The following is a 17,820-nucleotide window of genomic DNA, read 5'->3' on the forward strand; positions in this document are numbered from 1 at the left end:
GTGTCTTTATGTCACAGAATCCTGGAAGGGTTCTGTGAGTTGTGTATTTATGCACAACTACAGTACAGTGGTATTTGGATAATATTTTCTTTGAGGTAAGAACAAAAGATGTGAAGACAAAGGAGTTTTGATACTGGCCATTTATATAACTTAGAATGAGCTAATGGTAAGAGGTGGAGTTTCTTTCATTTGGGTTTTTGTTTGTTTGCTTCTTTTTTTTGCCTACCTATTTGCTGAGATGGAACAGGCATGGGGTAGAAATTGTTATGGCCTTTTTCAGGTAGTAGAATTTTTTGTATCTCTTTTTCAGATACCCATCTTAGTGTTGCAATTTTTAATGCTAGAGTGATATAGATTCTTTGGGTGCTTCTATGCATATAGTTGATTTAAGCTAAATAGCCACATAGTGATAACAAGATTTATAAAGCTCGCTGTTCCTAGACTGATGTTTGCCATTGTCTGTTTGCTGCTCTGATAGTAAAAGCCAAATAGTATTCTTGGAGAGAAATCAATTTTTAAACATTATTAATGTGAGAATTTCCATTTGAAAAGGTAGATTTAAAAGAACATAAAACCATGGCTGACTCTATTCTAATTTATTAGCATTCCCACAATGCTATTCTCACAAATAGAAAATAGTGGATTTTAATGGAACCAGGTCTGATTGCTTAAACTTTGTGTAAAATATTTTTTCTCCCTAATTAGCTCAGGTTTTATACCCTACCTCATATTTAACAGTTTATTTAAAAATTTTTGCAACCTTTTATGCCTGAAAATCACACTGAATTACTAGTTCACTCCACTCTTGTATCTGACTTCTTTCAGTGCCCAACAGGTCTCAGAAATTTTTTCTGTTATCTCTAACGTGTGAATTTAATAAACCTTATTTGGAAGATATAGTGGTTTTGTAGTAGTCCACTGACTTTCACTGATTTATCTTTTTTTCCTCCTCTCTTGTTTCTTTTCTTTTTAAAGAAACTTGGCAGCAAATGAAATAATTTCAACTTTCTTGTTTCCTATTTTAAAATATTTTAGGGATTGGAATAACTATTTATTTTAATCTTGAAGATTTTTGCCATGTGTAAGTGTATTTCATGTTAAAGCTTGACTATAATGTTTTTGTACAGGCCTTGGAGAAGAGCAACAGACTATCAGAAAAGGAACTTGCAGAAGCTGCAAGCAAGTGGGCAGCTGAAAAGGCAGCAGAGAAGGCTGAGGAAAGCAATTTACCTGAAATAACAGAGTATGATGTAAGATAGGATTATTAATCCATTTATTTCCAAGTGTTACAACAATAGGCTCTTGTTTTTCTGTTCTTTTCATAAAGGCACATTTTGTAACTTAATCCTGAATTTTTCTGCCTATGCTATTAAATATTTGTTGCAAGGGAGTGAGAGGGAAACTAAAACCTTGCAATTTATTTCTTTTGAAAGAATACACAAAGCCACCGTACATTTTGTTAGTATAATTTGCCATGATGTTGAACTACAACTGACACAATACAGTTTCAGCTCTCCCAAGTGCTCTCCAAGGAGCTCTTGTAGTGTAGGTCTGTATGTCTACTGAACTCCTTAAAATTAGGAGAGGACTTTGAGTCAAAACATGAGTGTACATGTAAAACACAAGACTTGAGGAGAGAAGCTCTGGTTTGTTGAGTTCCATTTCAAGCTGTCCCAGCCTACCATGTCCTGTATTCTTTTTCAGAAAGCTGTCCCCCATTATATTTAAAATAAACCTTACCTTGTTACTGCAGTGGGTATATTTTTTATTTTCCCCAGAAGCCTTATTTCATTATTAATCAATGTTAATTATTTGCCAGTTTATTCTGTTTTGTTTTCACCCCTTCTTATCTTCCACTCCTGGCTGTATTGAAGTGAGATTATAGCCCTTCTCAGTCATTTGTTATACTGCTCTTGGATGGGATATCTTTTTTGGGTTCTGATAAGTTAGTGGCAAATGTATTTTTCATTTAAAACAACCCAAATATTATATTACTAATGTTATAAATACTCTGTTTCAATTCTGTGATATTTTTTTCTATAACTTTCACTTTGTTTCAACTTTAGAGGCATTCTTAAAAAAAGAAAAACAGTATCTACTTCACAAAGTTATGTCTTAACCTTTCCAATTAATGGGTTTGATTTTTTTATTTGTTTGTAAATAATTTTAGGGAAAATGGGTATGTCTTGAGAAGTATCTCATTTCCACTTGTAGAATATAAGGGCTAGGTTAGAGAAATAAGCTCAATCCATATTTATCTGAACTTTCAAGTCCTGCCCATTGATGTAATGGGTGAATGCATTAGCAGCTCCTCAGTAATGGTCAGGAAGATCTAGTTAGATATATAAACTGGAAAAAGCAATTAAAAAAAGAAAAAAAGGGGAGGAAGTGTTAGAATCAAGAAAAAGCAACAGCTGATCCAAAGATGAGTACCATATGAAGGAGAACAGATGCATTAACATTTCTGAGAGGTTCAGGAGAGAAATATCGCTGTGGTTCTTGATGAGGGGAAGGTAATGGAAGGGAGGAAAGAACAGAGTGGGCCACATGGAGAAGAGTTGTTTAAAGCATCCTCTGCACCTCAGAGAAAACTGCAGTGGCAAAAAGATTAAACATATGGAATCAAAGTGAAGCAATTGCAGTTGCTTGTGGTACAGTCTGAGATGATTTATTGACAAAGAAAGTGGGCTGTCGAAATGCTAATGAAGGAGGTCGGGCATCCCATTCTGAGTGTTAGAGGAAAGGATTTCTTACCTTGATTAGTAGGCTGTCACAAATGAATTGCAAGAATTCTGAACTTTTCCTGTTTATCTTACAAGTGCTTAATATTTGAACTTTGTGTTGCACTGAGCTTTTAGTAGGCTTCACTCACTCTCAGGCATTTCGTTCTTTACGGGGATAGCAAGATTTGGGATTCAGTCTTAATGGTTTGTGTTGCTGCTAAGGTTTGAGCATGTGTTTACAGGACTACTTAAGCTTTTTACTTCCTTTTTCTGTCTAATGCTTTTCTCTTTCATGTTAGTTAAGTCTTAAGATTCTTTACCTCTATTTTTGGATAAAAGAAACTAATTTTAATCTTCTTCAATTTTCAAATCTATTTAAAAAAATTATAAATTTGTTCCATAATACTGGATTGAAATAATTCTGTAAAACAGAATTGCTATATTTTCTAAATAAACTCCTTGGAGGTGGCATGTGTTTTCTTTGGAGTAGGAATATTGTCTTAATTTCTGTTTCAGAGAGAGAAATCTTCAAATCACATGTTTTCTTTTGCTAAACAATAGTTATTGCAATAATAATAATAACCTGTGGCCCTGAATGCTTCAAGAGTTCTCCAAATTTTTTTTTTTTTGATGCCTATGCTTTTGCTACTTTTATCCTTTCCCAGAAGACTAGTCACATTTTCATTGTGGATTTTTCTTGCTTTCTGGTGTTATAAATACCACATACACAAATTCCTTCTCAGTGGATGGGCAGGTAGAGGTTATCTGACATCATTGCCTGTACACAGTTAAGGCTGTGTCACAGGGGGTTTTATCATGTCATGTTTTCTATGTGTTTAAAATCTGTATTTCTGTGTCTGCTAAGATTATAGCAATAACACTTCACTAATAGTCTTGATGAGCAAACTCATGTATCTGATGACTGTGTTTGGGCTTTTTGGGTTTTTCCATCATACTGTGATTTTTATTTTTCTCTAAAAACTGAATTTATTGTTTTTTTCTTAAGGCTGGATCTTCAGCTCCATTATACATTGAGCAAACAGAGGAAACAGAGGCAAATCTAACAGACAGTACAGAATTATACGAGGACAGCCAGCTTCTAGGTCGTTCAAAAGCAATTGCAACTAAGACAAAGGAGATTGAACAGGTGAGTCTCTTTAGCATTTTGTCACTAATACACTAATGATTTGCTCTGCTAAAATTACCTTGATTTATTTTTTCCTCCTCCTTGGAGTCTAATATGAATATAATTTGATTTTTCAAGACTGTGTGGTATCATCACCAACAGTTTAATTCTGAAGAACCATGGCATTTATCTGCACATGGAAATTAATGGTAGTTTTCTGCAGCTTACATGCAGCAACTGCTGTTTTGCAAGCTGAGCTAAGACAATGACTGCCCCTTAATTCTCGTGGCCTTTGTTCAGTTGCCTGTGAGGCCATTTCCTGGGCTGCAGCACTGTTCCTTTTTATTGACACGTGAAAAGCAGCTATCTACTCTGTTGTTTTTGGAGTTTATTTTTTTTTTCTTCCCTTAGTATTGACTTTGCCTAATCATGTTCATGGTGGGCACAGCTTTCCATGTGTGTGGGGTCTGGCTGGGATGGAGTTTTACCAGAGTGTGCTGTAGCTATGGGAGCCATGATGCAGTTGGTTTGTCCCTGTGTGTCTGATCACAGGGTCACAAAGGGCCTAAAAGAGCAGGACCAGATGCATAAACTTAGGACTTTTAAAAAATGACAAACTGAAAAAAAACCACAGGCTAGGAAAAGATTTTAAAAAAATAGCTGTTGTGATTAATTAGCCTCATGCTGGTGAATGTGTGGTTAAATTTCCCTAGGCCCTAAGGACAAGGTTATAGTGAAAACGGATGAAAATTTGGTCATAAAACCGAAATACTGTTTTCCATATGATCTAATGCTACTGTGTGTGGTAGAGTTTGCACTTAATTCTAGGGAAATCTAGATTATGTTCTATAAAGTGAAACTTTTAGAAACTTAGTTCAGAAAAACCTGAGGAATAACTTAGGTCTGGACTTTGCACAACCAGTTTCTCCTGTTGATTTGAATATTGAAGCTGTCAGCTTCTGCAGAATTTAAATAAGATTCTAGAATGATGCTAGAAGTATTTTACGGAATTGAACAAGATGCTTATTTTCTTATAAACAAGGACTGTGAATTTGTTAAGAATTAGACAAGATATTTACTTAATCATTAAAAATTAAGACTGGAAAATGATCCACATATTTTTCACATAAATACTTAAAATTAACTTCTGGATCTGCAGTTAAATTTTCTGGATTTTTATAAAATTGTTGGGATAGAGTTGATGATTTTCATGATCACCATGAATATCATAATGAGTCATCATAATAAAATACTGTGAATCTTCCTACTATGTATGGAATCATATATAGTATAGCCTGTATACTATTCTGTTTACTTTGAGTTCTCAGGATCTAAATGTAAATTTAGCTAAACATTTAAATCTGTAAAGTGAACTGTAAGCTTGTACTTTTATAAGAAAGCTTTTTCATAATTTATTTCTGATTGTCTTGAAGATTCGAGTAATAACAGAATCATTATTTGGTTTGATGGACTTCTTTGCAGTTAAATTTCATTCAAGTGTTTAATGTAGTATTTCTGGAATGTAATTTAGTGGGAGGATTACTAAAATAAAATGCTGATTGCAAAGACTTATGCTGCAAGAATGGTGAAACTGTAATCCTTCTGCAAAGCAAGATTTTCAAGATGTTGTTTTTCAGTACACACTGGACAGCTAGCAAGATATTTAAAATAAGTAAGAAATGAAGTCAAGGCATGTGCCACTGGGTATGTGTTAAAGAATTGGTGAGGGCCCAGCTAATGTCTGAGGAAATGAGGTCTGACCCATTGAACTACTTCCATTTCTGTCTCCTAAATTTTTCTTTCTCTCAGAGCACCAGATCTAAAGATGTTTGCTTTTTGGTTCATATTTATCCTCAACCTGATTGCCAAGTATTTCTTGGCTCTTCCAGACTCCTGATAAAGTCCTCTTTGCTTTGCCCTCTCCATATCCATTTGTCTCCAAAGCTCTAACCTGGAAAAGGAACCAAATTTTCCAAATATGTACTTCATAGGAGGGTTCTATTTCCTCTGGGAAAACCCAGAGGCAAAAAAACTGTGCTGACAGAACATGCACAGTGTCGCAATGGGCAAATCCATTGCTGTGCAGCAGGGAAACAGGCAGTCTGATGCCCTGGGCAGGAGGGAGGTGGCAGCCTGTGATATAGTCTGTTTTTACTCTTTAAGAAAAGCAATCAAAAATATCCCTTGAGCAATTGAATGAAATATTCATACAGGTGTTCTGTTTTAAATGAGTCCATGGCAGTATCTTGTGTATCGCTCATATCACTCTTTTGTAAAGTTGCTGCTGCCTTTTCTCTCAGCTACAATAACACAATTGCCAGTTTCAGAATTTTAAATGATGTGTGATTGTAAGTGATCACCCTGGCTCATCAAGTAAATAGTTGTATATTATTTATTTGATGGGGGACTTACTGCAAACAGTCATGTAAAATCATGTCATTTGATGAAAAATTAAGTTCTTTGTGCGCTGATGATGACAGGGCAAAATGTGTCAAACCAAGGGCTAGTTGCTCTTTGCTATATAGTGGCTATCTTCTAGGAGTCTGCAATTACTTTGCAAATATTGACTGAAGCTGACACAAAGAGAGGAAACTAGAAGTTCTGCTCACGGATGAAGGCTTAGAAAAATCCAGACACTGCTTAAACAGAGCCAAGAATGATCTGTGTCACTCCCAAACTAGAAAAACTTTGAAGTATATATTTCATTTCAAGTGTGCCAATATTACTTGGAAAGGAGGGATATGGCTGCAGATGCACAGATGCTTGAAAATATTGCTGAAGTGGAACTGCACATCCTGGGCATTTTTTGTCTCATCTTTGAAACATCAGGCATAGTGACATTCTTGTGGAAACACCTAGGTTGCATAGGACTTAGCCCAGCCCATCTCCTCAAAACAGGGCCTTACATCAGGGCATTCAGGGCTCTGTCAAATTGAGCCCTGTGTATTTGCAATGAAAGAGGCTCCACTGTTTCCCTGGGCAGCCTCTTCGACTGTCTTGAGCTCTTGGTCTTGAGCTCAGCTGCCATCACATTCCAGAACATGGTTTCTTCCCACCAAGGACGCAGTTTCTGCTCACTACTTCTCCTGACAGCTTTCTGTCTGCATTCTTGAACTGCAGAATCCCAGCTCCTTGGTGTGGTCCCCTGCTTTTGGGACCTGCTCTGCTGGGAGTGGGCTCTACTGCTCTCAGGGAAGGGTTCATTTCCCAGAACCTCCTGGCTCTGACACTTCATGATTGGGAGAATAGGTTTTTTTCTGGCACTTGTGCATGGCAGGTACTGTGAAAATGGTTCCCTTCAATCCAGGCGCAGACTATTTTTAATCTTTGTTCTTCTGCATGCAGCGGAAATTGCACAGCATTAACGTATATCTCATATTTAATATAGCCCATGATGTGTTTTTTAATGTTTCGTCCTTAATTAAAAGCTTTGGAGAGTTTTGGTTGTTTTTTTTTTTTAATTTATTTTTAACTAGAATACTGAGATAATGAACCTTCTGGGTTGGGATGTTTTTTGATTGTTTGGTTGGGTTTTTTTTTGAAGTTAGGTGTTTCCTTAGGTCTTTGAACATGCATTTCCCTCTTTTCTTTGCTTTTACAATTTTGAAATTAGGTGTTAAATGTTGTCTGAGCATTTGCCTGAGCATGGTGAGGTAGAACCCCATGAAACAGATGCTTAAAAGATTGGTCTGGTTACTTGTAAACAGCATTGTAGTGAATTTTGCATCTGCATGTCAGGATCAATGAATGTCTATAGTTTGCTAATGTAACCATTTCATGCACTTTTAAAATATCTTTGCATTTAATGGCATGCATTACACATTAAGGTAATATTTTGGAGTTGTTTAGTTTCTGCTTTTATATAGTTAAGGATCAGCTTGTGCTTTTAGCATGTAATGTGCTGAAGTGTGGTGGTTTTTTCCGGAAGTGATGACAAATGTGTCCCTGGTGTTAAATTCGTAATTGGAGCTATTCAGCATCAGTGTTGCACAAAAGGCTATCTCTTTGTTCTTCCTTCATGAGCATGGGTAGCAGGGATTCTTGAAATGTCTTATCTTGTCTAGACATCAAGTCTGTAACACTGTGTTAATTAGTCCATTATTATGTGTCCACTTTTCTTACATGTTGCATATTCAAGTTGGAGTGACATGTATTACCTCTGAAAATCTATTCTTTTCTGAAGACAAATTTTACCAAATGACAATTTTACCAAGTACCCTCCTTGATTCTGTCAAAAAAATGAAACCTCTGAGTTTCTCAGTTTGGTTAGTACCACAGATTTCTGGCATCTAAGGAATTAATTAAGTACAGGAATTAATATATTCATGAATGCTTTTTTATTCTTAATGGGATCACTGGCTGACTGTATGCTTTCAGTTCATCAAGGTTTTTAAGTGTTTAGCAGAACAATATTTTTTAATGTTTAAACATTTAGTTTAATTGCTTCTTTAGTTGACATTCTAAATGAATATTGCTTGTATTAATGAGCTGTTGCCCTAATGGGACTGCCTTGTTGCTGGAAGATGCTGAAAATCAGAGATCTTTCTAAAGCTTGTGTTTGAAACTTCATAGCTATGGTGCATAGAAAGAAAGATAAATGGGGGTGTGACTAGGTCCAAGCTGTCCAAATTCTGTTTCCAGATCTGCTGTCTAAGTCCTTTTCTTTTTTAGGTGAATTACTGACATCTCTGACCTAGAGTTACAATTAAGTAAGAAAAACAGGTTTTAGCAGTTATAATGTGTGTGTGGAGTTTGAGAAGCGCTGTTCTGTTGTTCCCCTTCTTTGTCATAGCTCTTGTTCTGGTAATGTCTGTGTAGCAATAGCTGAGTTGTCTTTGTGTGTACTTGTTATGGGCCTCTATTCTCTGGAGATGCTGCTCTGAGAGAAGACTGACCTCTCACAAAGTGATATTTTACATTGAAAGGACGTTGTTAAAATTTTTGGTTTTAATATCAGCAAAACATGATATATATTTATATTATACAGGCATTTCTGTCATAATAAAATAACTACAGTTTGTGTAGTGTATGGGAGTTTGCTGTATGCCTTCCTCACTGCCCCCAACCCCTCCTGTGTCCTTTGCTAGTTTTGTTTTGCTTCAGGCAAAACTATTTTACAGTTCTTTAACAGTATAAAGATGAAAGAGGTTGTAAATATGAAGTAGCTTCTGCATCTTGGCTAGGGATAGGCTCATGGTAAATGCGCTGGAAAAGTTTTGTAAAGCTTGGCTGTGATGGATTAAGTGTCTTAAGTTCTAGCAGTTTTAGTAAAATAAGTTAATTAATAAATTGGAGTAATGGGAATCCCAGGAAGGGATGAAGGAGGATGTCAGAGCTGGCCTTGGAGGTATCTTTTCTTTTGTGAAGCTCACTTCAGCTGAGCCAGGGAAACTGGTTACTGTTTCCTTTGATTAGCTTGTTGATCTGCTTGTGCTGTTGCTCATTTCAGGCAAAATTATCTAGATTAGAAAAAATCCCCTAATTAAAATATAAGCTAAGAAGTATTTGAGTTAAGTGAAGCTGAAGGAACTGGAACAGTAGCTAAAAACACATTAAAGGATTATTTCTGGTTGTGGATGAGGTCAGACATGCTTTGTTTCCGAATGGAGTAGGCCAGAGGAGGAGCGGGCCAGATGAGAGGAAAGATGGGGGAGCTGTAGATGATCACTCCTCCCTAGCTCTGCTGTTGTCCTTCAAACCTCTGTACTTAACACACAGTGACAAGGCCTTAACGATGGACTCATCATCATCAGTCTAATTTGGTTGGTAGTGCAGTACTGCATAGCATGCCTCCTCTGACTTATGTTTATTTTACTTCAATGTAACTTGTAATTAAGTGTGTTAATTTATTTTTTCCTAATCAGAAAAACATGTGTGTCAGGTTTTGTTATTTTGCCTTAAGCATCTCAGAAGAAATGATGATAACTCTTTTACTTAATTATATCATCTGCCTATATGGTTTATTAGTTTCCTTGTATCAGTATCCCTCTCCTTATGTATAAAAGTGATTTATTTCTTTCTACATATTCTTAGACACCTTTTCTTTCATATTAATTCTGACCTGCTAATTTTTCTATCTTTCAGTGTTTATTCTGGACTTCCTTTTTACCATTACATAATGAAATCAGTCACATTGTAATGCTTATTTGATCTCTATATTTCATGCTTGCCTTAGGGGGTTTTTTTGTTTATTTTCTGTTTTTTGGTTGGATTTTTTGTGCTGGGGTCTTTCAATTTTGCAAATATGACCTATTTATTATTAATGTGTGTTTTCATGTTTGTGAAACTCCAACAAGGAGAATATAAAAGATTTTGGTCAGTTTCTTCATTGTATCTTTTATTCTCCTTATGAATACATTTATTTAAAGGAGGATACTTGTAGGACATGAAAGCTTTAGCTACTTTTCTTGTGTTTGGGCCACCATGCTTTAGAAGTTGTAATCTTGCACTTTCCATTTGTTCAGCTGTGTTCTGTTCCCTTTCTATGGACATCAATGGGTTATTTGGTGTGCACTGCTGTGTTCATAATTACAAACTGCTGCATATGCAAAAGCAGTGCAGCTCATTTTGCTCAGCACCTGAAGGTATGGTTTAATAAGGAATTATATTACCACATTGCAGATTTTTGCCAGCAGCTTTTTTCATTGGAAAGCTGATAAAAAGTGAGTGTTATTTAATAGGCAGTGCTCATAGGGAAATACTTTTAAGAGAATTTAATACCAGAAATGTATGCATTTATCCAATAACAGTGGGGTGTTTCTTAGAGGGGATTGAATTAAATGTAGCTCACCTTTAGCTTTCACCACCATTTATTGAAGATCTTGTTTGCCTTATGTTTTTTTCATGTAAACAGTTTTAGGCCTGTGCTGATCACATTATTTTCAAGTTGCCAAATGTTGACTATTCAACCCATTGACAAATGCAGAGTTTTTGATGTAGAGGCACTTCCTTACCTGATCAAGCAGCCTGCAGACTGCAAGATCTCAGAGGATTGTTTGCTTACAGACATCCTTTAAGGGCATTTTTTACAGGTGTTACAATTTGGTGGTAGATCTCTGGAAGACGTAAATGGGAGAGGGGCAGTAATTAGGTACTTGATTAAATTGCTGGACTTTGTTGAAACCAAAAGAAATGGTGGGAAAAAGTTGTTCAAATCTGAAAGACAAGATCAACTTCTTGGTCAGATAAAGTGAAAATCTGAGTAGTTATTCATTAAATAGCATTTTTTCAGTCAAAAGCTGGTAGTGATTGAGTTGAAATTTCTGGTTCTGTTGTGAGAAACCCGAAGAGTGAAAACAGGATGAAAGACTTGGAAACCATAATAGTGAGTGGGCTGGAAAGAAGAAAGATGAGTTTCAAGAGATGATGAGTGTCAACAGGATTGGAAAAGGTGTTAGAAAGAGAAGAAACTCACTAAAAATGTGTGGGCCTTGATATACAATTAGGAATTAATTTTGAGAAATTGCCTACTGAAAGAACTGTCAAAAGTTGAGATGCTTGGAAGGATAAGCAGAATTGACACTGGCAAACCTCCTGGCAGTGATGAAGGATAAAAACCAGAAATGAATCGTCTGAGCCTTGATAAAGGCAATAGTTCCTGTGGGAGTGAGGGTTATTGTTTTTCGTGGGTTGGATCCTTTTGTTTGTTTGTTTGGGTTTGTTTCTTGGGGTTTTTTTTGATGGTGGGCTTTTGTTGTTGGTTTTAATACCTTGGATTTAATTCAGAGGATAGATCCTTCTCTCCAGATTGGTTCCTGGCTTATTCTTGCTTTAACAGAAGGGCATTTGTGCATTTAAGAAGTAGGTTAGCAGTGATGTTTTTTATTTTTGAACTGTTTTAAGGATTAAAGATAAAATTATCTCTTAGTAGGCTCAATGCACTGAGAATTAATTTTTTATTCTACAACCTACTGTCTCTTCAGCATTGTAACTAGGGAAACCTGCTGCTTCCTGGATTGAAGCAGAATAAGAACAGAATCAGTCCTGTATACCTAGTAATTAGATCCAGAAATTTAAACTCCCCCAGAAATAGTCCAAGCTCAAAGAATTACTGTCTAGCATCTCTGCCCCCAAACACTGATTATGTATTAGCTCTATCAGTATTCCTGATACAATCTGAGCACTGATCTTCTGAAAGTCTTAGGATGCAGGAGTCCAAGTGGTGCTTAAAACGAGATAGATATAGGGCACACAGAGCACGGTGTCATGAGGAAAAGTTTCATAAAACCGTATGTGATGATGGGATGGTGGTAACTGAACAAACATGTAAAAACCCATGGAAAGTGGCAAATGAATGGTAGTGGCAGGAGGGTTGGTGACAGGAAGGACTTGATGTTTGACATGGAAGCTGGTTTGCATTTCTCCTGCACTGACAAGTACTTCCAGGCCTCAGGAGGTTGAAGCAGGCAGCAACAGAAGTGTCACACACAAAACCTGTAGGTAAGGAAAATCTGTTGAAGTGTGAATCTACAGTTTGGTGGGGTTTTGTGTGTCTTTTACAGACTGTTCTTTATACAACAGAAGCTTGATTTGTAGATGACAGCTTTCCTGGTGCTTGTAGTTTAATCCTCTGGCCCATTTGTAATTTGATTTATGTACAACACTGACTCATGTATAAATATAGGATCATCTGTGACCAAAGACACTTTACTGACAAGTTGTGTTTGTCACCTGGTTCTTAAATTTACGTGCTGTATCTCAGTGTCTCACCTAGCCTGATGTCCTCTCTCTTTTGACAGTTGTTCCATTGAGTAGGTTAAACTCAGTATGTGTTAAAGATGGGTAAATTATGCCTATTCATTTTCTCTGACCTTTAAAATACAGGGTAATATTATAGTTTTAAAAGGCATCAGAATTGGGAATTTTTCTATAATTAAATTTCCTAAATTATGTGGGGAAAAAATCTATAGTTGCTTAAGTTGCTTATGCATGTGCTGCTTCTTTAAGTTATCATTATGAAAACATTAGATTTTTATCTTGGGGTATAAATGACTAATGCACATCACCATTTATTGCTGACCCACAAAAGATCACTTTCCTGTTTTGTTTGACTCTTACATGCATTGGTGTGGTGACTTGAATCTTCAGTGGTTGTCTGGCCATACACTTGCATGGATATCACAATGGCATGCTTCACAAAATATGGCATAAAAACAAGGGCCAGGATTCCCCACAGGACAGGTTTATGGTGGGCCTGTTTTACCTTTCTACTTTGACTTGGAAAGGCTAATAGAGTCAGGCTCACTTGAAAAAAACACAGAAAGTGAATACTGACAAAATGGGAGTGGGTCATGTGTTGTTCCTGGTCCTTTACTGTCTCACACTTCTTGAGAAGTAGCATTCATACATTAATTTTCTGCACTATTGAACTTCAAGTACCACTCTGAATGACACTAATAACCTGTAATACATGGGTTTGATACTGTTTCTTCAAGGTTTAATTTGTTTGTTAGCAATCTTTCCCCTTCTCTTTACTCCAGATAGCTTAAATACTTGATCCCATTACAGCATGAAATGTTCTACTTACCTGTGCACTGTGTGCTTACTTGACCACAACTACACGCCTTACAAGCAGTCTACCGCCTTTGTATAGTAAATAAAAGTTATGTATTAACTTTTTTGGTCACATGCTACCTGAATTTAATTTCAAAAAATCTACTTAAGCATTTTTAAACATAAAATCATAAATAGATTAGGATATGCTGACACAAGCTTTTCAGTGATCATCTACAGCTGGAAATTTGCCCATTTTATTATGTTTTTTCTTCACCTGGCTTCCTGGAGAAACTATCTTATGCAATCTCAGTATCTGTGCTGTGTATCTTTAGACTCTATTGTCTGATTTCAACTAAATTCAATTTAGGCATAAACCAAGATGATTAGTTGTTACAAGCATTATGAAAATGGGCTGTAACAGAAACTGTATGAGTTCCAGTGGAGGATATATTATGATTACATCCCATTATACATCAAGAAGCCCCTTAAGCAAGTGCTGCAGTCAAAACCAACCTGTAGCACTGCAGACTTCAGCTGCACGTTACAAAGTGTTTGGGGGCAACCATAGTTTGAGGAATTTAATCTCTGTTTTGTACTGTTCCCTGTAGTACAAAACCAGAGATTTTATACTGCTATCACAGTAGTCTTTGTGGGGCTTGACCATGAATCAGATCAAGAAAAAGAAAGAAGAATTTGTGGACACTTAGTTAACTAGTTCTCTTAAGCCAAGTGTGCTTCCTTAAGTGTGCCTGCTGCTACAAGAGAGTAGCCACCCTGTGCTGTGTGCCGAGCCACTACTGTCTCTGAACATTCAGTATCTTGAAAGTACTGCTTTAGACACAGTAATTTAATCATCAGGCAGAAATCTGTAGAAAGCTATAGTCTTTGGTATTCGCACAGTAATTGTTTATTCTTATCATAGGGAAGATAAAACTTGAAGACGTTTTTGTTCCGTTTTTAAAGCTGCCATGACCAGAACTGTCATCTTCCTTTAAGACACATCACCATCTTCTAACATTGACAGGATTGGTTCTATATATTTTTGAGAATTAACTCACTTGGAAGCACTTGTGCATCATTAAACACCATCTGAACAGCCCCTTTCACCTGGCTGTTGGAGCCAGACTTTGATTTATTGTGAAGCAAACTGGCCCCTAAGTTCTTGGGACTATTTCTAGCTGAGGAATGAGGTGACCTCAGAATTGGAGGGTGGAGGATATCTGGAAGAGATGAAAGGATTTATGGTGACAGGAGAGGTAGGGTTAGTAACTGAGTGTGGGAAGCAATGAACAAGGGTGGGACTGGACTCCCAGTTGAAAAAAAGAGAGATTTTTGCCAAGATCAGGAACTGCAGCCAAGAGGGTGGGGGAAGGAATGAGATGGGGAACATGGGTGGAGATGGGAATTAATTCCACAGGAGCTCTAAAGCCCATGGGCAAATGCAGTGGAGTTTCTCCCTGGCTGGAGGGTGGAGACGCTACATCATGCAAGAAAACCTGCTGCTATTTCTGTGCCAGAAACAAATGGGTAGCAGTCAGGTGCTCCCAGCTTGGTGTCTTCCTCTCTGCATGCCCTCCAGGCGTCTGCAGGAAGCTGCAATTGTAAGGCAGGAAATGCAGCGTTCCTGCATCAAGTACCTGGAATTGCTTACTGAAAAGTTTGGTAAACATGCCATTCACTGCTGTTGTTCTGTTTGGTTCAGTTTACTGTATTTGTCATCAGCTAGGATGTAAATGTAATGTAACTTAATGTAAAAGTTAGTTTTTTATTAAATTATTAATCTGCTTACCCAATTGTAGGTCTAGCCATAACTCAAAAATACTCTTACAAATTTTTAAAAATATTTTTTATAGTTTTTGTCAAATTTACTCTTAGGCATCACTGCAGCTCACTGTACAGTTTTCCTTATGGATATGATATGGAAGGCGATTTCTTGCAATTATGTTTTTGCTAAAATCAGAAGCAGAGATAAGCAAGTAATTATCTGGTGTCTCATGACCCAGATAAGTTACTAAAAAACCCTGTACTTCAGGAGTGTTCCTTTTTACTTTAAGCAGCTACCCAGAAAAGCACATATCATTATATTGAGCTGGCTCTGAAGCTTTTTAATGTGTGTAGGTGTTACTCGTGTCACAGTAAGCAGCCAGAGCAGTGATCCCAAAGAGAAGTATCTCATCTACTGTAAAGGTTGTTCTAAGTATTCCTAACAAAACATATGTGCATATTGCTGAGGAGTTATATTGAGATATGCAGAGGTCTGTTGGGGATAGAGTGCTGAGCTTGGTTTTGTCTCTTGTGGATCAACTAAGATTTTAAAAGAGGCAACGACATTTAGCATGTTAGCTGAGTAGGAGTACTCAGTGTCTGGTGTCAGGTGAGGTTTTCTGCATGTAAGGATAGAAACTTCCATTGGTATTAATTTGCAATTAATTTCACTATGTATCACTCAGCAGGTATGTGTAATTAGTAAGCAAGTGGTTTTTACTGTATTCCTTAAAGCTGTATTCCATATTACATTAAAGCTCTGAAAGAATGTGTGCATATGTACATAATAGATACAGTGAGCAATGTTTCCTTTCTTTAGATAATGTTTCCATGCAGTTATAGAACATACCTTTTGTTTATGTTTTCCTGTTTGGTAGAAATGCAGGAAATGTAAATGCATTGCTGTCATGAGGTGATACAAAGATGTTCACATAATTCAATTGACTTTAAATAGCTTTCAATGATTTTTTGATTTTTCAGGGTAGTAGGGTTATATGAGAGCTTGACTAAATACTTGCTAAATAAATCAGATAAAATTGTGGGATGGGTGAAGGTAGTCAGAGATAGCAGTGCTTCGTTTCTTAGGTATTTATTGGCCAACTGCAGGGTCTTCAGAGCAGCAAAAGTGATTTGGCTTTGTCCACAGTGCAGTTTGCTGAGTGTTGATGAACTAAGGTGAACAAAGAAAAGAGGTAAACAGGTGAAGAAGATTAATACTAAGTTAAAATAATATAGAGAGAGTAAATTCATTATGTTAAAACCAAGCAATAGTTCTAAAATCAGGTTTAGGTGCTTTTCAGCCAACAAATGCAAAGTGTTAGTTGTGTTTTTTTCATCAGAAGTGTAAGCCGTTGACTTACCCTAGAGAAGGCAACTTTTTTTCCCCCTTGAACAGTTGCTGTTATTATTTTACAAAGTCCATGGTACTCTTAAATACATAAATAAATTAAATAATTATTTGTGTACACTTATCCTTGAAATAGCAAAATTCCGTACCAGCTGATTTAAAAATAGAAAGCTTGCAATGTTTATACCTTTGTGTGATTTGAGGGAACAACAAGCCCACTGGACTTTCTAATTTAAATGAGAGTATAATTCATTTTCATTGTTGTTTTTTATTTAATTTGGTTTGCTCTGTTCTAAATAATTAAATATTTTTTTCCTTATTTAATTCTGATGCCAGACAGTGTAGTTCAGTCTTTATCAGCATGAGCTGCTCAGGGTTTTTTGATCTTGGCTTTTTAATTTGTTTGTTAGTGTTTAGTTGGGTTTTCTTTAGTTGTTTGTGGGGGGTTTTTGGTGTTATTGGGGGTGGTGTTTGTGTTTTGCAAGTTCTGGAAGGCTATGTGAAGGAAGCAATGCCTTATTTTTTAGGATACGTTTATATGAATAACCTCTGTATTCTGTATCTTTGAGAACATGTGGTAATTTTTTGGGATGTAAGGTTAAAAGGTAAATGGTATGGTACTGTTTTTTTGGCTATTACATTAGTGTTTGACCTTTGGTAACCTGTCTTTATCTTAGGCTGTAAACTGTTTAGTTCTGCTTATCAAAAGAGACTTCACTGCTCTCTTTCCATGCTGTTCTCATCCAAAACACACTGTATCAATCTGGCATCAGTAGACTTTATCAGCAGCAGCTATATTCTGTTTAGAGATTAGGCATAAAAAGTTTATGTTGTAACAGTACATTTTATTCAGTGAATATTTTCATTTGTAGTTCAGTAGTTTCCAATTTCATTATCTAGATTAGATCTTCTTTTGTATTACCTTCTTATTACCTTACTCTTTCCCACAATTTTAGCTGTTTGACTTGAAATTACTTTGTTTGGTGTCACTGTAAAGTGAGTTATTCTAGACTATTCAGAATATACCCTATGTCTGTCTAAAAGTAAGGTTAAAATGGCAAAAGGTATCTTTGCAGATTTTTGACGGATTTGTGAAGGAGATCCCTTCAAATCATAACATGGTGGCTGTAACTTGAAACTTGATTAAATGTTTAATTAAACAAGTCCCCCCTACCCTCAGTTGTCTGTGTGATTTACAAAAGTGAAGCTCTACACATTATAGAGTATTGGCCAGAGGCAGAATTTGCTCTATCTCTGAAGTGTCCATAATTGATAATGCTGCTGGTGATTCTCAACAAATCTGTAACCTGCAGGAAGCTGACAGAGTTTGAGGGCAGCTGCTAGTTTGTTTGAGCTATTTTTTT

At 36.5% G+C, this 17,820-nt stretch overlaps 1 protein-coding gene across 1 annotated transcript in view; it reads left to right on the plus strand.

Moving 5' to 3' along the window:
• Positions 1-17,820, plus strand: part of PPHLN1 (periphilin 1) — a 62,380-nt gene that overhangs the window by 31,415 nt on the left and 13,145 nt on the right. Inside the window, exons 8-9 of the mRNA XM_054272814.1 lie at positions 1,128-1,250; positions 3,730-3,870. Coding sequence (XP_054128789.1) covers positions 1,128-1,250; positions 3,730-3,870 — 264 coding nt within the window. The remainder of the gene's footprint in view (positions 1-1,127; positions 1,251-3,729; positions 3,871-17,820) is intronic.

Source organism: Melozone crissalis, unplaced genomic scaffold (genome assembly GCF_028551555.1).
Source record: "Melozone crissalis strain CALT ecotype California unplaced genomic scaffold, PUWL_Pcris_2 ptg000004l_1, whole genome shotgun sequence".
In the NCBI taxonomy this organism is placed as follows: domain Eukaryota; kingdom Metazoa; phylum Chordata; class Aves; order Passeriformes; family Passerellidae; genus Melozone; species Melozone crissalis.